Source organism: Osmia bicornis, chromosome 1 (assembly GCF_907164935.1).
Source record: "Osmia bicornis bicornis chromosome 1, iOsmBic2.1, whole genome shotgun sequence".
Lineage (NCBI taxonomy): Eukaryota > Metazoa > Arthropoda > Insecta > Hymenoptera > Megachilidae > Osmia > Osmia bicornis.
Window position 1 is genome coordinate 15,039,858 of NC_060216.1, and position 22,362 is coordinate 15,062,219.

Below are 22,362 nucleotides of genomic sequence, written 5' to 3' on the forward strand. Positions count from 1 at the left end.
CGCGAACCCCATTGAAAACTGATGATCTATAGCGAAGGAGAGAATCAGATCGAGGCTTATCAGCCTTTTTATTTAGCATTTTATATTTAAAATGTTTCGATGCGTGAAATTTGTCACTGATTCGCGTCTAATGAAAATAAAAAATGAACTAGCCCCTGACGGGATTCGAACTCGCGATGGCGTAGTTCAACGTTCCCTGACACAGCTGCCAAAAATCGGTTTACTAATTTAATATTTAAGGAAATCAGAGAATTAAAATTTTAAATATCTCCTTGTTAATAATTGTTGCTCGATGATCGCGGAATGAGCCGCGAAAAGCAAGTGGTTGACGCTTGGAACCGCAACGCGTAAAATCGTTTAACAAAGGCAGGCTTAACAGGTGCTTGGCTGACGGTGTTTCTGCCTTTTTCCAGCACGCACACTCGAGTGTTCATCGGACACGTGTATGTGCACGTGTAGCTTCATTCAGCCAGCTGACTAACCGCTTTGTTGATAAAACAAATCGTGTTTCATAATTAATTCTTATTTTACGATGATTATTACTTACGTAACTGGACAGCGTGAAAGATAAATGTCGTATTTATTATCCTATCGATTTACTAATTGGCATTGTTTTCCAGGATTCGGGTGCTGCTGTACCAACGGACGACGAAGAAGCGATAAGGAGCTGTAAAAGGTGAGCGCAATCCTTTCGATAACCTTAAGAAAATGTTGACAATGCTCGATGCGTCGATCGAAAGTCAACGTCCCCCGTTGCCGGGAAATAATTTTCGAGTGGAGAAACTGTTACTTAATCAAGCAGACGAGTTCCTTTCTGGGAATAGGCATCGTCCCTGCTTCCTTCTGCCGGCAATAATTCAATTAAAGCAGCTTCACGGCGCGAGGAAAGTCCCGTGCGAACTTCCTCGAGTCTCCTGAGACGTAAACATTCGCTAATTTACAGGAAGCCAGTGTCGTCTCTTTTTCTTACCTTAATCGTTCGACTTTCTACATAGCCGTTTGCGTAATCTACGCGAATCGTTGCGACGTAATCGTAAAAGTCTCGATTCGAGTCGGGGAAAAACAGCGGAAATCAACGAACCTACACTTTTCACACTTCCGTTAATCCGTTCGCGGAAAATCGTCGCCGCGTTAATTCCGAGACTCGTGTTTGTATATTAGAGAAAATAATTAACTCGAGGCTGGTAAAACGCGTGGCGCGTTTTGAAAAGGAACTACAATTTTTTCATCTTAATTCTTTAGAATAATAATTTCGTTTTAGATGTAAATTCCGTCATGAATTATCCATGTCGTTAGCATATTTCCTACGTGATAGTAAGCAGCTCAGAACTTTCAACGATAAGACAAAGGAGATCATCTTGGGGGACTCGTTTATTATGCATGCGCATGTCAAAAACGTTTTCATAGAAACCGTGCCAGTTTTACGAGGACTGATTCGTACGTTGTGCAGATAAATTTATTCATCGTTCGTCCTATTTAATTGGCACAAGTGTTCCGTACGTTCGTATCAGCTCATTTAAATCTGCTCGTCAGCTAGACGTGGCTGTGAAACGGTAGAAGGTGAAAAGAAATCGCATTAGGGAAGATGAAATTCCGTTGAATAGAGCATTATTTCGGTTCCGGAAGTGGAAGGCGTTTCAAAGATTCCAAGGTCAACGGGGTGGCCAATCGGTTTAGATCAAAGAAAGATTTTCGCGTTGAAAGGAGACAGGTTTACGAAGGTGGGATAACGAATGATCATCCTGCCGCCAGTATTTTACTTGTAATTGAAGTTGTCTTTAGTGTAATTCCATTTGATCGCTTGCATACGAACAAAACGTTGATTATTTATGCGCTGTTTATTATCGCGAGACGCGTTCGTTCTTGTACCTGGTTGTTTCCACTCATCTTTTTGCGGTAATTAGAATGCAACGTCGATGGAATTCAGAATAGAAAGTTTTAACCGGAGAAATACGACCGTGAATCGTGATTCACCCTTGAATTATTTATTCAATTTCCCAATTGTTCTTTTTTTTTTTCAATTTCCAACATCTTGTACTACTAACTGCTATCTAACGTGGCGTAAAAATCATTGCTAATTAGTAATCACTAATTTTTAATGCTTTAATGGCTCGTTGATTTTTATACGAAGAAAGAACAATTTTGTTTCTGGTTCGAAGATAAATAAATAATGATCACTCGATCGAAATCTTATGATATTGCTTATGAGAGCGGACAAAAGTGTCCTGTATTCCGTGGAAAGAAATAAAATTTCACCTGAATCGAGCATGAACGCTCGCCGATACCATGACAACAAAGATTGCGGTGCACTTTCACGTTCCGTATGACCTGCCGTCGATTCAATAGCCGACCGCAAACTTATTAGCATCCATTACGGTAACCCGTGGCTTTAAGCTCCGTAGAATCACCTTTCTGTGTTTCTCGTTCCCAAAATGGCAAGCTTCGTTTACGGGAAAAGCGGTATGGTGCATAAAACCGTCGTGATCCATCGTTGGAACGATTTGATCAGAACGATCTGAAGAGAAAAATCAACGTATCAATCATGTCGTTACGAAAATGATAGCTATGTAAATTTTGACCGCGAAAAGATAATAGAATAACCGAGCGTTGTTTTGTTTCTCGAAGACGGTTCATTTAACGACACCCTCTTTAGAAGCAATCATCTCGGCTGTCCACAATATAATAACAGCAATCTTCAATTCCAACGTGACAGGGGAAATCTTGTATAAGAAGGATCTTTGAAACATTGGTAGGCTGTCGTGGTACGCGGACAGATCACGTTTAAGTATTCAACAGTTTTCACTTTTTTTATTTTCTTTTTATTAACGTTCGATCGTGGTGAAACGGTAGAAAATACTGGCTAGGGACTGGTGAAGAATTCTGACGATCGGTGTCTGGAAGTACGAAGCCGATCCAAGGTAGTCCACCTTGAACGGAATTCTCGGTCGTTCGTAAATTTCACTAACAAAGAGCCCGCGACTACGCGTAGAATAATGACCGGACGTTGCATGTCTTTTCCTTCGTTAACGATGCTGCTCGGACAATACCGATGCCATTTTGCACGGGTAAACAGCATAAACTCGAAACGTTCCATCGTTCTTACGTTCTTTGATGTTCGATCAAAGAGAATATTAAATTCGCAGCTGCTGTTACGTGTTGGAACATGTTCCACGATAGACAGTTAACCGTTTTTGGACGGTTTCGTAACCAGTCGGATACGATAACATCACCAGTTTACTTATTCTACTCATTTTTTCTCTTGCTATTTTACCTAAGGGTATATGGATTGCTTTCGGTGTCGTTGTATGCAGATAATTAATACGTAGAACAATAGTGCACGTTGTAATTAATATTTCATTAGCCGGCTAGGAGGAATAAAAAAGTATAGCGAGCTGTTATTAACCGTAGCACGTATGAGAAGTCGTTAGCATAGCGCATCATTCCGATGCAACTAGTCAGCTCGACTGGCGATTAAATTTATTTTTTAGCCATCTTAACATTCCCTTATTAACATTCATTTATTAGTCAACACTATTTAGCTAGTATTCGTCCCTTCTTTTCATATTGTTTTTTCAGCAGTGTTCGTATTTGGCGCGAGTTTCGTTTAGTTCGCCGCGCATGCGCGGTTTCCCAGAACCGCTCACGTACGAATTGCATATAAACCAGCAGCGAGCATCGTTAACGACAGTATGGAATTAAACGTCTAGGGGTTCGTTATGCGTATTTCAATCTTTCCAGAGATAAAAATCATTTATTATGCCGGTGATAAATAAAATTTAGATTTAATTATAAAATACCCTTTATTCGAATCGTTGGAACAAGGAATTCGCGCAAAAAGCTTTCGAGGCATTCTGGCAAACCCCAGACGGAATCAGGTAGCCGGGATTCCTCGGCGTTAATCGTTGCACCCGTAAATGGCTCGGTTGCCAGGAACAGGAGGTAATGGTCTGTGCTCGCGGAAAACGCGATCGCTAAAAGCGGATTCATGCGAACTTGCCGTGAAGCTGATTAAACGCAAACATGCCCGACGGAATAACACCTTGCGCGTCTTATTGTGTTCGAGGCATTTACGTAATCGTTGCTGCGATTCCCGTCGCACTTTCTGCAATTTCTCCTCCCTTTTTTTCTTCCTTCTTGCACGAAGCGAACCGAAGATGCGTGTGTTGTACTACCGTTACGCTTCTCAAACCTGGTCGCAGACGAAAGCGACAGTTAACGAGTCTCATGATGCGTGATTTAATAATTCTTGTAAATCATTTTTTTTTTTTTTTTTCTATCGAATACCATTGATACGTTACTTTTGACGATCTGTTCCTATTGCTAGAGGTTAAAGGTTACCCGATATCAAGGTTCCGGATTTTCCACTGCCACTGTCGATAACTAAGTACGTGGCTGCGCATTCATTGATTTTTTTTTTTTTTCGTTTGTAGCTCTCTTTAGAGTTCATTCACCTTCGACTGGTTGCAGCCGCAGCTGCCGCTAGATTCTTCTCTGTGCTCTCTGTTTATCGCCCACTTGTCAATGGGCTCGGTAACGAGACGCACAAAACACTCGCGATTTATGTTTCTATCGCGGACGCGAATTTTTCTCGCTGACCGGTTCGAAAGGTCGCGAGCACCGTTTCCTGTCTCTTCCGATGCGCTGCTTGTGTAATACACTCTCGATAATTTATAATAATTAGTTTATAAATTGACCGCGTCAAATTCGAGAGAAATAAAAAATAAATCGATGAGACCCAGTGTATCGGTTGTTGACGAAATCCGAGTAGTCAACACCGGATTCCTGGACAATTGACACCGCTTTCCAAGGATTTCGGTATCCATTGCACGACAATCTGTAGAATCTGCTGGGTATAACATCGTAAGGAACACCTGGCTGGAAGGTTGTGGTCTCTTCGCTTCGAATAATGATTCATCAACGAGTTATTGCAGGAAAGATCTTCGGTTTTTGCACCATTCGCAATATATTCCTTATCTCTTAGAGATTTGGTCATTTTTAAATCAGTTGTACGTCATTGGTTTTTTTTCTTCGTAAATTATCGAAACTCCGGCGATAATTTCGTGACAGCGATTAAAGTGCATCGTCGATCGTCGAGCAAACGATCATCGATTGTGTCGCTTGTTGCGTGGAAAGAGCAAAGGGTTGAACATGGGGGATAGAAAAGAGGGAAACACGGCAGACGATGTTGCGCGGCTGAGTGGATTAGTGATCGAGTTAGCGATCAGACGAGCTCTTCTTTGTCTACGTTTAACGGCTGTTAAACCATTTCTGACCGGTGACCGTCTGCCGAATAGGGGGAAAAAAAGAAAAAAATGTAAAATAGTTGGTTTACGCCTTCGCAAATGCACGCTTTTATGAACACAGAAATGCTCGGTGTGTATCTGAAATCTCGGCAGCTGATTCTTGAGGGTGAAACGCATGGTAGAAAATCCTCAAGGTCTTCCTTTGTATTTGTACGGGCGGATCAATGCCCTGTATACTTTTAGTTTGATCTTGAATTTTTTAGTAATAGTTCGTTGAAAAAGAAAAATTTCTAGTGTAAATTTAATTGCTGTTAAAGTCAGGTTAATTATCAAAATTATCAAGATTCAATCAGATGATGAAAAACAAGTTAAAGTGTACTTTGTAAAACAACCCCCAAAACATATCAAAAGAAGATCTAGTCTTTCGTGTCACGTATCGCAATAAACAAGTCCAGGCGAATCGTATTTTCCCCTCGAGCGTACTTTCTTATCTACATTTCGTAAGCTTATCCACGACCCCTCGTTTTCCCGATTCATCCCGAATCACGATAAGAAACAAACGAGCGAATGATAAGGGACAAAGGTAGTAGGGACGCGCATGCGCGAAAGGCAAATTGTATATATGTACGTACAGCGAAGAGCGGTAAATAGAGGGCGGAAATGTGTTATGGTGCCATGGAATACATCTCTTTCCCTTCTCTTCGTTTTTCCATCTTTCCCCGCTTTCCTCGATCGACCGACTCGCATTTTCGTCTGGTAGGTTAGGTTAGGGTCGCCACGGTTTGTCGGGCGCGGTTGGGTAGTGAAGTGGGGGGGAGAAGCGGGCTCCGACCGTTCCACGATTCGCTTCGCACTTCAGTTGCCTCGCGTACGTCGAACCGTAAACATCTATTCCGTCTCGTTCCTTCCGTTCGCGGAACACGTTGCGTGCTATCTCCCGTTCGAAATCACGTTCCCTTGTTCCGAATCGTCGAGTGTATCGCAATTTTAACCCTTCCTTACCGACCGTCTCTCTGCGAAACAGTGACGTATTCGCGAGTGACGGCGAGGAATTTTTCGAAAATGGTGTAAAGATGTTGTTGTGAGCGGCGAGGGCGAGTGGTGCTGCGGTGTTTAAAATTCGACGAATGATCGAGTCTCATGACTCGTGGAAGAACTTTACGATCGTTGCTCTGTGGCATGTGTTGACTTGATGGTTTTCGAAGGCGTCGAGATGCGGAACCCAGGGTTCCTGCTCGAAGACGCCAGACACGGATACATCCAATATATCAGGTAAGATTTTCGCAGTTTTTTTTTTTACCGCTCTTCGATCGACCAGGGAATCATGGGAACGGAAAAGTGACTTTGTAAACGCGTCGGTGCATCCTGCAACGATGTGAATAGGATAATGTGTCATAAAGCGGACATCCAGTGTTGTATTGTTCTCGGTAATAATCGATATTCCATTTGGTATCGATATTCGTCGGTTTCGCGATTCGTTCAAACGGAATTTTCGAACGAAGCGAATATTTCCGAATGTCCCTAGGCGATCACGTGGTAACTTCCTAGGTTTTAAAAATAATTTCAACGATATTAACAATTACTGATATTATTAGTTGTTTATCATTCGTCTGTAATCAATGATTCACCTGTTCGTATTTTCCTCGCCGCGACGACGCGTACACGGTAAATAAACAAAAAGTTAGGTTAGGTTAGCTCGCGCGACAGATTAAATAAAACATTGCATTTTGAACGTGATATAGTTGAAAGAAAATGTACGTGTAACGACCGATACGTTGCAGATTTATTTTTTGCAAAGAATAATTGTGTTTCCGTGAAACCGGTTTATCTTTGACGATGATTGCGGTAATACGGGGAAGACGATCATTGCGCGCGGAACAGCCGAGTGTACAGTTTGAAATCCACGTCTCGGTTCGTTTTTCTCTTGGTAGACGGGGGTTTTATTTTTGGAAATGGCATGAAAATTGCAGATGTCGGTTCGAGCGATCCTCTTACGAGCTCCTGCACAGCTTCTCGTTTCCATGACGGTTTTAAGAAACAGTTCACGTTTAGCTGTACCTTTCAGGTCTATTTCTTTTAGAGCTATTTTCGAGTTGAAACAAACAAACGAGGAATAATTTAATCGCTTATTTTCAAAAATATTTTATTCTTTCTTTTTGGAAATCAGAAATACAGAACGATAATAAGCAGCTTTACCATAACAAGATGAATCATTATAAAAATTTTCCATTTTTTTAAAATTATTATTAATCTGTACGATGTTAATTAATAGATTGATTGGATTATACAAAGTCGTCGGTGTGATTCTCGTACAGCCAGCGATGAAACAGACGTGGAATAGTTTAATATACACGGTGTGTCGTGTTTTAATGGTGGTGTTTACCAGCAAGGTGGTTACTTTTCTCGTCAGCTGACTTGAAGCAGCAGCTGCACGCCTTTGTAGCTTCGCTGACTGAAAGGGGAGCCTCGAAAGCAATTATTTTTCAAAGAAGAGAGCTGTCGAGGTGGCTAGCTTTTTGTGCAAGCTTTCAATTTCTCACGGTAGCTGCTCTCAATCTTTTTTTCGTTGAGGAATCGTAACTCGCGTTAGTTTGATAATCGAATAATTGATTTATTTTTCATTCTTTGAAAATTGTATTTCAGTGTTAATCTTTAGATATTTAATTTTAAATAAAGGTCACTTTTCCGTAGGTTTAACACTAGATTGCCGGAGCGAGTTAATTTGACTCATTTACGATTTTATTAACTTAAATAATTTTTTTTTTTAATTCCCCGCTTAGTTCCAAAAATCCATATGTGCTATACCTATTTTGATGCATCTATTTATCCGGCAATCTAGTGTTAAAGAGGAGAAAAAACATTGCAATTTTCAAATGTCCTGGAATGTTGAAAAAATGGGTTTCATTTTTCATAGACGGTAGAAATCCAGCCGGATTGGTTAATCGTTCGAAATACTTGCACAATAACGTTCATTACTCACTACTGTTTATTATTACCTTCGAAAGTTAATGCCTTGTTAAACTCTCGAGCGGGGCTGTATTCACTTACAAGTTTCACTGGTTTCAACATCGTCCCAACGCAAAGTCGATCATCGTTACTGGCCGATTGTACAGCAATGCGGTTACCTGTTGCCTGGATACTGAAATCACAACACGAAATACCCCGGACGATTGGCTAATCAATTGCTCCGAACTTCGAGTTACCCGTATTTCTCGATCGTTTATAAAAAGAATCTGAAAATGATATCATTCAACTTGAATTTTATCGAAAGTTGAAACGCGGAAGGAATAAATGATAATTCCATAATAACCATTAGTCATTTTGAAAACGGTTGTTCGTTTATTAGCAGACACGAAAAGAATTTCATTAGAGAGGAAGTTAATAAATGATCAGACGTTGCGTTTTAATCATAAATTTTTTCTAAAAAATGTACAATTACGTTTCGTTACGGTGCGATTGCGATATTTCGCGTAATAGATTGTGTAACAAGGAATTTCCCGTTAGCAACGATACCAACCAAATTGATAAACATAATCTAGAATGGTTGAAAAGAAATGGAAATAATACATAGATTATAACAACGTGGTTCGTTGCTTCCTGGTTAGACAGACTGGCGCCACACTGGGTCGATATTGTCATCAGTCTGGAATTCATTTTGGCTGTCATTATATTTCCCCTCCGCTTGCGAACCGGGCATAATTATACACGCAACGTACCACGAAAGGAAGTACCGGTCAATCTACATAAAAAAATGGCATAAATTATTTTTTTATTAATAGCATTGCTTAGAAAAAAGATACTATTGAAAGTGTGTTGTGTGTCTAGCTTTCGTCCGTCCTGATATATAAAATTGATAAAAAGTATAATTAAACAATTACGTTCGATTAACTTGAAAATCGTCGAAAGCGTAATTACTGTAATTTTTGTAATTACCCCTCTGATTGTTTCATTTACACGAAACTATCTATAAATAGAAATGATTTTACCATTAAGACACGTATTTTGAAGCACCCAGTACAGAAGAGGATGCACCGGCCTCCGAGCTTCAAAGAAGCTGGAGCTGATCTCGCAATTTAAAATTGGGAGCCGGCGAGCAGGTAGAAAGAAGCCGGGTTCTTCTTTCCCGAACATCTGTCGGGTGTTAGTTTCGTGAAACGGGGAACCGGTTCGGCCTTCAGCTGGTTTCCATGAGACGCGAAAGTCTTAGGGAACACCGAGAGGGTAGGATGCATCCGGTGCAGCATTTTTCCTCGTGCTTTTCCCCTGTAGAATCGAAAGGCCTATGGTGAGGAGCACACGGTGGCCACGATCGTCCCCGTCAGCCTTGCGTCGCGTTCACCGTTTCCGCTCTAGTTGGCCGGCTTCCAGACACTCGCCGATGCCTTCTTTCTTCTTCCACCGGGACTGTTCATTTTCGCTAGGTAAACGTCGCTTTTCCTGTTCATCGCTCGCGTTACGTCATCGACGCGGTGAAAGCGATCGTAGCGAGACAGCCAGGCTCATGGAAACGAAGTCGACGTACCGGCTTTAAGATAATCATTCATATTTCGCGTCAGATATTAACGGTAAATTCTATTATCGTCTTTAGAGGCTATTCTAACGGTCGCTTTTAATAACGAAAGGGTTAATGATAAAAAAAAAATCGATGAACTTGTCACGTGGCAGCAAGCGAGCGTAACGTCAGCCTCGGTAATGCTCGAACAGCGTGTACCGGTAGGTGACACACTTTACCGGGCTTACGCGAATCGCATTCTGTTCGAAAGGTTCTCCGATGACAATTGCAGATGCGATCAGGAATGAACGTTCACCGACGACGCGTCGCGTCGAGACGCTTCCAGTGAACCGAATCGACTGGCTGCTTGTTGCGTCCGCTGACATCATCTCCGTTCGATTCTATTTCTATCTATTGTCATTAGCGATAGGAATAGTGAAATGTTAGAGTTTACATTAGCCACAGATACGTCAGATATGGAACTATCGAAAATAATATCTCTAAATTAGTAGAGACGAGAATTAAGGGTGATAGTTTAATTATTAGGAGAAATATCGTTGCGAGGAAATTGCTTCTACAACGAATTCCTTCGGTCGGAAAACGCGACAACGAGAGACACCACGATCCTCTCGGGGCTAATAATACAGCTTGCTGCGTTGAAAACGCGCCCACGCGTCGCACTCTCACAGTTCTAGAATCCCGAGATGATTTTAGTATCTTATCGGACCTCGTACAAATCGCGCGTTACTTCTTAATTTCGTCCTCGAAATTTCCTTCTATACTTCCTGCCGCAATTTTGTATTTAAAATACTGCTTCGGAAGTTGATAATCTTTGCCATTTCTAGTGGTTTCTCTTTTGTGCAGAGTGTGTACTGTCGTGAGCAGTGTTTCAGAAATTCATTGTTACCGTCGTCGTCGGAGGGTTGTTTGAAGGGTGCATCATTACGGAGGAGTCTGAAAAAGACAGCCCTGCGACTAAGAGGGCAGGGGTACCAACCATTTGCGTAAACGGTTACGTTGATAGGTAGATATTTCGATAAGAATACAATTTTCGAAAATCGTTTGCGTAACCAGGAAACGTCGAACGTGCGGTGCTGTTAACGAGTATAAAAGTTCAGGGTCAAAAGTAGAGGACTTAGAAAAACGAGGAGAGAAATCATATCTCGTTCTAGTTTGGTAAGAAGGCCAGGTAGTTTATAGTTAATTGCCCTTCGTCACGGTTGCTGACCTCTTATCGTGTGAAAGTGTTCGTCACAGCTGTTGATAACGAAGATTACGAACGAGCCTCTGCTGCCAAAGATAGATTTTCAGGTTTCTCTTTTCTCCGGTTACACGGGTGTAATCGCTACCCTCGCGAAAGAGAAACTTCCTATTGTGTCGCGGCTAACCGGAAGCTTTTCGCACATGCCATGCCTCGATGTTTACTGCAATAAGATAGCTGATACGATATCGACGCGTCTTCGCACCTCGGCCGAGCGGAACGTTAGAAATACTTTCAGTCTGGGTACAGTAAAATTTTCTTCGAGTGTCATTTTCCCTAGAGAAACCTATCTAGGGTACTGTACACCCTCGGGCATGGTGAAATTTCCCTGCCTCCCACTCCTGCTCCTCGTACGATTCGTTCGTACGATCTCGGCAGAGTTCGGCTCAGTTCGGTGGTCAGGCCACGCCTCCTACCCTCTGGCGAGTGGTGGGAGGGTCCTAAGTGAAATTTTGATTTCATACTGGGTACTTTAAATTAGATAGTTAAATTTTGTTCGGTAATAGATGCTTTATTGTATTGAGAGGTTCTTTTTTTCTGTTTGTTGCAGCCTAAGCGAATGTTACTTCGCAGGCAAGGGTGCGGCCCTGGTTTTACCCCCGAACGAAAGGGCCAGGCCTTCGAGAAGGGTCTCCTCGGCAGGATGCGACATTCAACAACACTTGCAGTCCATGTTTTACCTGCTCAGACCAGAGGAAACCCTGAAAATGGTAAGTCAGGAATTTTTTCCATTTACAATGGCAACGCTTCATGGTACAGTGTACTATACTGCATGTGACAAAAAAGCGTTTTCATTCATATTAGTATGCAATTACATCAAAGTTTAGGATACAGTTTTACATCAGTGACCTGCTTTGTTATTTTAAAAAGAAAAAGTTTGTCATTTATTATCGTTTGTGTATCGGTTAATCGTGCGCAATCGATCGACGTACGTCCATGACATTTTCCATCGAGTAAAGTTCAAAGGAAGAATCTATTTTATATCCGAATCAATACTTGAAGACCGAGAATTATTTGCTAATTTCGAATTCTGAAAATTGGCAGCTGCGTTTCCATCGAACGCCACGTGCTTCGCATATATCTTCATCATTGACGTTAACTTCTCAATTTAGATGCACTGTACACGAAACCAGTTTCCACTGGAGAGCGGTTGATGGAATTGAAAATTAACCATTTCTTCGAATAACTGGGGCAAATCCGTTTAAAAATAAAAAATTGATCTGATATTATTTTGGCTTTTATCGAACACGAAATTTCACTTTATAGTCGGTTTAAGCGTTCAGATTAAAATGGACTTGTTCGGTTTCCATAATAAACGATTCAACTGCGAATTTATAATGAAAATTTCGCGTCGCGCAGGGGGAAATTGGCAGCGTTGTCCTGTCTAAAATTACAGTAGTTTTATTATGTGGTTCACGTCGCCAACGCAGAAAGTCCGAAACCTGTGTAAACAACCGACAGGTATTCGCTACGTGACGTCAAGTGATCCTAACGAGAGCAAACTGTGACGAGTACTGATTGCGAAATCTCTTTCCAACGTGGCTTTCTACGCGTGTCATGAAAAGTGCTTATCTCGAATTATTTCAGGACAATAATTCACCTCCAGGACATTTTTTTAATATAAAAAAATGGAAAAAATATTAAACTGGCAAAAGGTGGGACAGTTTTTATCCCAGCTAACCCTAAAGAGTTAAGAACGCACGTTTAGACCATTTGAAAAACTGAAACCGATGAACGTGTTAATAGAATTTCAAGTGAGGACATGGTAGAAAGTGCATACTGCATCGGACGAAAATGAGCCGATAAAAAGAAGTGGTACGCGTAGACTTTTCGAAACATCAAACGCGTCTTGAGTCGTCTAGCGGAAGCGTTCGTTTCTCATCGACCGCGACCTCAATGCGTCGCGTTCGTCAGCGACCCGCGCATGTGGGTCGCCTTTAGCCCACTTTGCGATAGTTCCAGCGACACCGGTGCCTCGGGGCCGATCCCACGTGGAAAATTCCAGGTCGCCGTTCGCGTGTCGCGTGCCCGATGCGACACACTGTGACGGTCGTTTCTCGAATCGCTCGAGGATACCGTATCGTATGAAATTTTCAAAAGTTTCGTCGTCTAAAACGCAGAACTAACGAAAGAAATAAGTTCGGTCCTCGGTAGAAGGATCCATTTTGCGCGGCGCGACGGTGGCGCCCTCTAAGCTGGCCGGTATATGGCGGGACCAATAATTGCAGAGTAGACGGCGCTCGCCTCGAGCGAAATATATTATAATTCTGGACAGGACACGCGTTAAAGATGTCGAGATTCCTCGCGCAAAGCCGGTCGACGAGAAACTGGTCCCTACAAGGACAACGAGGTAAGGGGGACGTACGATTCGCCACAGGTCGTTTCGTCGACTGCTTTTCAGCAGGGCCCCGTTACTTTTTACGCTCCGCGCTTAAAACGCACGCATGCAACTTGCCCTCGAGGCCGTACCTTTTATGCGGAAAGTGTCAGTGACCCGGGCGACCGGTAACCCGTTCGCTCGTTGCCCACTTCCGGTGCTTTGTGCACCGATACGGCCTTTCGTTGATTCGCGTCTATCGGGATTTTCTTTTTTTTTTTTGCAACGTCTTCGTGCGCGACTTGGGATGAGACGTGGGTTTACAGTTTTCTATAGGGTGTCCGATAAATCGGTTCGCGGAATTTTATTTCCATCATTCTTTCAATTTTCTTCGATTCGATTATGACATCTCGGTGCTCCGAAGGCGAGATACGGTAGCGGAGAACAAGTTTGTCCGAGACTGAAACGTGCCTCCGCAACTATAGATCTCCCGTTCGCTGGACGGAACTATCGCGATAAATTATGTTCGCCCACGCTAGCGTCGCTTTTCCGGGGTTTCGTAAGGTCATCGTTACCGATAACGCTTTTTTAATCCCGAAACAGACGTTCGATTTTGCCGAATCCTGGAACTCCTTTAACTTCCTTACGAATCGTAGAAATATGTGGCGGAACTGGCGTGGAATGTCGTGGGCAGAAAAATGAAATTCTTTCGTGACTCATAAAAGCTAGTCCGAAACACGTTGACCGACGATTCGGTTAATTCGTTCGAATTGATCTGGAATTTATTTTTATTCGCCAGACGAGGCTTCATGGAAGTTCGAACCCACTCGAAACCCACGAAGAGCTGGCAATAAGTCTAATTTCAATATTCGAACGGTCTACGAGCGAAACTGGGCTATCTCGGCACTCGAGCTGCTAAAACAAGTCTTACGACCGGCTTCTGGCCACCACCACCTTCGATATCTCCCTTTTTGCTTCCTCTTCGATTCTTCGCACCGCACTCGACTGGGTTTCAAGCGATTGCCTCCTGGAAATTAGCCTTTTGCGAAATCGGTAATGTTATCGTTACAATAACTTTGACAGAAACGAATCGCATTGAATCGAGTTGTTTCTGTAAACACGTTCGCGTCTCAGCAGAATATTTATAGCATCGTCAAAGAAAAATCTGACAGGAGGAGTAATTACAGAGTTCAATTGGTCGTCGTTTAAATATTTATCTAGCATCATTTGATTAATACATCCTGTCGCCTTTTCGCTTCCTGTAATTAAATTAATTTCCAGTTTTCCGTCGAGGTTGTTCGAAATATCCTTAATAATTTATACTTAGGTTTCAGCTACGATAAAGTCGACTTCCCTGTTCTTAACTCTGCAATTAAAGTTCATTACTTCCTTGCATCGGTAATTTATAGCCTCGCCGATGTTCGGAGCACAGAATAATTTCAAGTCGGCTACCAAAATTTTCCGTAATCAGCGATGCTTTTTGGATCTGGCTTCGCGATGAAATTCGAAACGGAGGAAAATCATAGGAAGTCGAGATGGTACCAACGACGCGTCGATACCTGGGACCAAAACGTTTCATCGGCGGTGGCGATTGTCTCCGGTGTGCCCCATTGTGGTTTAGTCACGACACACTTTCGTCACGAGGAAAGCACGTGACACGTCGCGGACTGGCAAGCCGGGGCACGTGACAAGCGGATAAAAGTAGACGCCGAGGAGCCAGACACGCCGAGAGATCCGGGATAATCGTGGCGCGAAAAGAAGTCGGAAGAAAAGGAACAGCCGGGGTGCAAAGAAATTAAGCGAAATGTTGGAGTGGCAGGATTACGTAAACGATCGTATCGCGAAGCGTTCGTCATGGTCGGCGACCAGTTGAAGCAACTGGTCCGCGTAGCAAACTTCAGCGATTCCGTTCGCTGACAAAAGAGCACGATTTTGCAACCGAGCCGTGTCAAAATGTGCACGCGTTGTCTCTGATATAATCGTGCTTGCCTAACCGTGAGAAAAAAAAGAAACACGGCCCCCCTGGGTTGCGTAACACCGATCCACGCTGCGATTTCGATGCAAAAGGCTGCTTGGGTAATCGCGAAAGAATAGGTTTGAAGGTTGACCCCGCTGGACCGCTGCTTTTTCGCTCCTTCCAACTTCTTCTCCTCGCGAATTATGCTTTGGAATATTTTAAAATCGCCGTGAAATCGAAAGGATGCGATCTTGCATAACGGACGATCAATATTTGATAATTAACCGTGCGGAGTATCGTTAAACGAAGATTCCTGTAGGCATTAGCATTAGCAAATATCAAGAAAGAGTCTCGGACGATAGCAATCGGCTAATCCTCGAGAAACCTTCCTGGATAGATGATGATTATTTAGCTTCTTACGCATCCCGGAATCTCCAGTATCTCGGTGCGCACCTGTGCAACTGCAATGAACATTCTCGACCCGTCTGGATCACATCTCGCCAGGACTGGCAACGTTTCACCGATCCGCTTATTAGCTTGATAAAAACTCGTTAGTCGGCTCGTGGCCAGGCAAAGCTCGAGATAGGATTCTGCTTTGAAACTGGTCGAGAACAACGCCCATCTGGCTCTGATGCGTGTTGCTTTCGAACAGCAATGGACAAGTTGTGCCCTGTGGCCTCGGGGAGACCTGGCGGGCAAATCTCAGAGCCTACCTTGCTGTTTTAATGTTAAAAACGACGCATGGTTCCCTTTTTTTAAATATATTTCTGGTGGCATCCAGTCGAAGGTTCAGATTCTCACCTCCTACACTGGTGGAATGAATTCTGGACACTTTGAATAAAAATATTCTTTATTTCATACTTGTACAGAAATTTAAGTAAAAATTTGAGTGTCCAGAATTAATCTAAACTAGTGTAGGTTACAGGCTGTATCTTAAAATTGACTATACACCTACGCAGTGTAGTTAAAATCTAATTTACATTGACGATGAAGTGTTAAACCGTTAAAACTCGGGGAAAAGAATTAATTTGAGAAGATAGCATCAAGAGTTAGACCGTTAAATCACAAACTATCTCGTGCTAACAGATTAGAATGTGTTGGTAAAAAAAAAAGAAATATATAGCTTTTTATCAGGCTAATATATCGGGTATTCTTTGAGATAATGAATATAATTAAGGATAGAAAAAAACGATGAAATTTGAAGTTGGTGAATTTTCATGTACCTTGTTCGTCTAATTACGTGAAAAACGAAAAGTCTAAATTAGACGAATCTGAAAAGTGAATCTTCGTTAGTCGTTAATTACTTTTTCGAGAAGTGGAACGTGGTCATAAATAACCCAGACGTGTTTAAATGCTTGTCCTTTTTATATTCTATAAGAAGTGAAAGGACTTTCTCGTCGACCCAAGAGGATAAAAATATCCCCAACAAGATTTTTTTTTTTTCAAGTGGGGTCACTCGTGACCCGGACGTACAAGGAAGAATTGAAAATTAAATTAAAAACTTAAAATCATTTTAAACTGCCATCACACAAGAATATTGTTTTTATATAAATATAATTTTTCATGGGAAAGGGTTAAACGCGGCTAATCTCATCAAGAGTGCGTTAAAAAAAAAAGATTACCACAATACACACGCGAAAGAAACTAGCCACTTTCTCTGCAGCCCGTTAATTGTATTTATTTAGCCTGTATAAAGCGACCTACTGAATGGAAAATGGCGTATCGACGCGACGCGAAAACCAGGAGCTGGACATTCGTAGTCCATTGTTGTTTCGCCCGTAAAAGGTGTCGAGTTAACTCGTGCCGAACCAGTTTCGCGTGGTCGTGTTGGCCCTTTCGAAAGTGGAGCAAGTTTATCGGATGTCTCGGTGCTAGCAGCATGTTCGAACCGACTGTCGTTGGACTTAATTACGCTTAATTCGTTTTCTAGTGGACGAAGACCTCCTCGAGGTCTCTAACGACGCTTTAATGCTGATGGCTCCAAGGATCTTTTTCTTCTGTCATAAATTATTACTAGAGACTCGCGTTTCGATCCTTTAACGACAGCTGTTTTATATGAAATTTCATTTGAAACGAAAAACTAAGAACAAGTATTAATTGAATATTCAACTTTCTCAATATTTCCCTCGTCCCGTTCTACTTCTTTTCATCCCTAAACTATTTGTACATCGCAATCATCGAGGATCATCAACAATTGTGTTGTGTTTTCGATCGAAAACCGACGGATGTTTGCGGTCTCGAGTAATTCGATCGTCCTGAGAAAGTTCACTGACTTTTCAGAGTTAACGTTTGGTCCGATAATTTCTTGCTATCGCTGAAGTTAGATAACAAGATTTCCGATGAATTTTCGAGCGTTGTACGCACGTCCTACGCGTGCGAACCTTTCGTCGATTCGACCGTGTGAATTGATCCATCATCGATCCGGGTAGGTAAGGAAAAAGAAGCCGATCGGGTGAACCTTTTGCTTCTCCTTCTCCGTCTGTCGACGATTCGCTTTCGTTTCACGACGCCGAGACACACGCGAGCCAGGCATCGTTGATCGCGAAACACTTTCACGGTGGCCTTTCGAGATCCTCCGTGGGATCCTCCTGGCTCTCCTCGTCGAACGATCTCTCGAATAGGCTTCTTTCGATTGCGAAGGGATCGTTCGAGATTACGTTCTCAACCTGTTCAACTTTCAACGCTGTGCCTTGAAAAAAAAGAAGTACATATTGCCACATACAGTTGAAATATTAATCCTTTCATTTGATTCGAGTCTGGCTGACTCATCCGTGTTGTACTTTCAACTTTATTGAAACGAAGTTTCCTCGTTACGTTTCTGACTGGGAAACTTGGCGAATCTTAGTCATTCGCTTGAATAATATTTTATAGTTTTCGAGTGATTCAAGAATAACGGTACGCTTAATGTATTTGGACGGATCGTTAGGTAAGTACTTGCGAGAAAGTAGGCGTAGGATGTCCCTCTAGCGGAGACTACCGGAAGTACTCCCCACACGAGTGTCGTCTGAGTACTGGCACCGACGTCTGGAGATGCTATCGTCTTCCTAACTGTTCGACTGTTGTTCTCTTCGCATTAAACTCTCCCTCTCGATTCGCGCTGCTGCTGCAGCAATTCCTTTCTCGCTTTCGACGCCAAGTGGCTCGAAAAACGTGTTTTAATCCTATACCGAGCGTGTATGAAATGACATTGCTTAAAAAGCGGTTTATCTGCATACGGTATCGAGTGAAATTTATGTTTCAAGGAGCTCGATTCACCTAGTGACCCAGTCAATTTCATTTATTTATTATGATACTCGTTAAATTTCCATTATCGCCGAGGTGAAAGCCGATCGGTGATAAGGACACGTTTATCGGAATATATGGATTTGTACGATCGGAGTATTTCTCGCCATCTTGTATCTCTCGTATCGCAGGGACGGGCATCGGGGCCAATCTCGCGGAGTAACGTAATACGTTGCAACTTCGAGAGAGCAGAGTCGTGACGTGACATTTCACTTTGAGCAGCCGGCGGAATGGTACCTTCTACATCATCCTTGTGTCTTTCACAAAGAGTTTTTTCGTAGCCGCCAAGATAGTCAGAAAAATCGGTCTTGAACCGAGATTTCCTTCCCGAATTGAATAAAATTTATATTTACTTATTTTTATGGTACCATTTATACGCTTCCACAAAACAATTGCCCACCCCTTAAGGATTCGATCTCTGTGTGCCACCAGGTTCAAATATCGTTAATGGATATCGCGTAAACAGGCAAGGATGAAAACACTAAATAGTATATACCGTTCTTGTTTGTTTGGATCACAATGTATCGCGTTTCTCGTGGAGATTGGCCCTCTGTTATATCGTAACGTGGACACGAGGTTCGATATATCCTCTCTGCTCCGAGAATTTGCCGCATGTCAGTGTTCAGGGATAGCAAAGTGGGTCGTTGTATGTCATGCGATTATGCGCGTAATGCTCGGATAAAACACGAGGAGAAACGCAATCGTGTAACTGGTCCGAGATATCGATCGCGAAACCGGCGCGAGGCAACGCCAAGTCGATCTCTCGACTCGATGTCAGGCTGTTTTAATTTTCTCTTTCCAGCTACCGATTCTTGTTAACCCTTTGTGCTCGAGGCACGGTTTAGGCGCAGGTTGCGCGCAGAATCGATCGGTAGATACGAGTTTGGAGTAATTTTCAAATGAAAAATTTCTTGATATTCTTAATATAATAAACATAATTTTTTCAAGAAAATTGTATGTCGTAACGCTTGATTAGTTGATTAGAGCGCGGAAGGAAACAGGCGTAGTTTATGATTTATCCCATAAGGAGACACGAGTTGCCTAATTAACCGTAATAAGGTTAAGTGTTGATAATTACCGGGCCCGGAAGTGCAATGTACCAACAGTTGAGCTCGTCACTGTATTCACCAGCCTCATGAGAGTAACGTTACGTCAAACTTTACTTTCATATTGTATCGAATCTAATTAAAAAATAATTACCTACTCGATTCCAATCGTTATTTACAAAACGAACAATTTTTTCATAATTTCGTTCATTATTCAGAAAAATTGCGAAAGTATTCGATTCTGAAGAAAGTTAGCGATCGAATGTTTCACGAAGGAGGTTGAAATATCGATATCGATGGGAAAGCAGGAAACAGCTGTGAAACGGAAACGACGAGATCGTTACGGTTGTGCAAGCACAGTTGGTCTGCCGAGTGTCGTTAACCCGGAGGCAACTTTTGTTTCGCGTTTTAAGATGACTTCGCGATTACGATCTCTCCGGTCAAGTGTACGAGACCGGATCAGAAGAAGCTCGATGGCCGACGTCTTTATTGCCACTTTCTTCCTGTTTCCTCGTTACCGTTCATTGAGCCTAAATGTTTGCTTCTCAACGCGTTCGTTCCGAACTAATTTCGTTCGTCGTCGCAGCGTATAATGATTATCTGTAGGAATAAGAATCAATTAAGATGGTAAATTTGAAATTTTTTTAACAAACGAGCTTTCCTTCTGATTTCAGGCGGTGAAACTGGAGTCGGTACATCCAGGAAGGACGAGATACCTGGTCGTGGTATCCTGCACCGGAAGGCAGGATGCCGAGGAGAGCTGCCTTCTTGGTATCGATTGTCACGCTAGGGCGACCGTCGGTCTTGTACTTCGAGTTCTGGCCGACACTGCCATTACTCTGGACGGCGACGGGTATGTTGGCTATTTTCGAATTTCATCTTGTAACTTCTATTCTTATCTACACTTCCTTACTTTATCCTGAACTACGTTCTTATCTACCTTATCGTCTCTCCTTTCTGCTATTTATTTTTCAGGTCTATTTACAGTGGGTGATGAAATTATTAGAGCCACGGTATGAAAAATGGGTTGGTCGTGTTTAGAAATAGAGTTTAAGGTTTTTACATTCTGAACTTTCACTTTTTTCAATTGTGTATCATAACTTTACAAATAATAACAACTCGGTTTTCATTTAAGAATTAATGATATTTATGTAAAATCAATTTATGCGAATGGCTCTAATAATTTCATCACCCAGTGTACATTCACGTTTATTTCCTACTCGATTTTATACATAAAGATATTAATTGCTTTTCTTTCGAAGCATCAGCCTCTTCCTCATTCCAAGCTTCGATCCGATCGGTCGCTCGTTTACTGCCGATTCTCGCAGGGAAAGTGGGCAGATTTTACAGGTTATCAGATTTTTACCGCGGCAGAATAGTTGTGCACTTTCTCTCCGCTAGATAACTATCCTCCGTTCCGCGTCGAATAAAAAACCGTCGCCGGACAAATCTGTCCCACGATTAGGCCTTTCGCTGCGTTCGATTTTATTGCGCTCTTCCGATTGGTGTTTCCTTTCAATAAGGAAATATTCTCGATACGCTTAAATCCGAGCGAACCCGAATAGAACGGTATGCTTTCCGGGGCACCTTTCAACTCGTCGGGGTGAGTCATTAACGAGGCACGCGGCAATTAGGTGAATAAAAGGCGGCTGGAAAACGGTACATCGAGCGCAGATCGAGAAACTCCGGGGATCGCGAGCTGAAAGGTGAACGCTGCGAAGGTCAGCACCAGGCACCGCTCTCTTTCGGCCCGAGTGCAGAGCACACGGGCGTAGGGAAATGGAGCGCGTTACCGTAAGCCACGCGTTCGAGCAAGGTGCTTGACAGGTGAGCACCAAGGTCACGGAGGAAGGTCGCGTTTGCCAGCTTGCAAACCCATCTCGATGGGTCGAGGATTCGTTTCGCTTTACCCCTATCGATACATCTTACGAAATATTTCAATCAAACCAGACAGGCTTCTTCGAACCTTCGAATCATCGAAAAGCAATGATACGTATCGCAAGACGCACGCGGTGCGTCAATGAATTAACAGGTTTTTAGTATTAGACGATTCGATAGACGATCGATGAAACAGCGTATTTGACACCTGTTACCAAAAATGGAACGCTCGAACTAGAAGCGTTGCTGTACGAACTCGGGGAAAATGTATCGCGGTAAGCGCGCTCGAAAATAGCACCAGCCGAACTGAACGGGGAAGTTGGCCTCTGTTTCGGCTGCCAATAAAATAGCTCGTCGATACGATCGGTTGGCCACCCTGTATAAGGTGAACGGGTGTGTGACCCTCCAAGGTTCCCCTGTACGCGCGCTTTTCTCATTCCTTTTTTTCTTATTTTATTTTGCAGAGGCTTCAGCGTCAGCGTCTGCGGTCGGCAGCACATCTTCAAGCCCGTATCGGTGCAGGCGATGTGGTGAGTCAAAAGTTTATTAAATACAAATATTTACTCGATAATTGGAAATCGGAAATTTGGAGAACATAGAAATTTCAAATTTTCAAATAGAGAAATTCGATGGCCCCTTTTTTTAAACGAACGATTCAATTGCGCGGGAACGTACGTTGTCGTCTGCTTAATAATCGTGATTAATAAATAACCTCGGGTAATTACAACGGATGGGTCCGAGACGACACCCACGGAAGACATATAGGGTCAGCCGATGGGACGCATGAAAGGGTTCGAGCCACGTGGGTTGTGATCGATATTCTAAATGAAACTAAGAATAACTGCAATCTATATTTTGGAATTGAAAAACAAAAGAACTTACGCGA

At 42.6% G+C, this 22,362-nt stretch overlaps 1 protein-coding gene across 3 annotated transcripts in view; it reads left to right on the forward strand.

The window, feature by feature from the left end:
• The window catches only part of LOC114883154 (protein phosphatase Slingshot), a 38,393-nt gene that overhangs the window by 3,408 nt on the left and 12,623 nt on the right, over positions 1–22,362 (forward strand). Inside the window, exons 2-5 of one of the 3 annotated variants that reach the window (XM_029200659.2) lie at positions 621–676; positions 11,547–11,706; positions 20,273–20,451; positions 21,941–22,006. In XM_029200659.2, the coding sequence (XP_029056492.2) occupies positions 621–676; positions 11,547–11,706; positions 20,273–20,451; positions 21,941–22,006 (461 nt within the window). Of the gene's footprint in view, positions 1–620; positions 677–6,116; positions 6,516–10,799; positions 11,464–11,546; positions 11,707–20,272; positions 20,452–21,940; positions 22,007–22,362 lie in introns of those variants that run through there. The other 2 variants (XM_029200660.2, XM_029200661.2) reach the window with 2 other exon arrangements.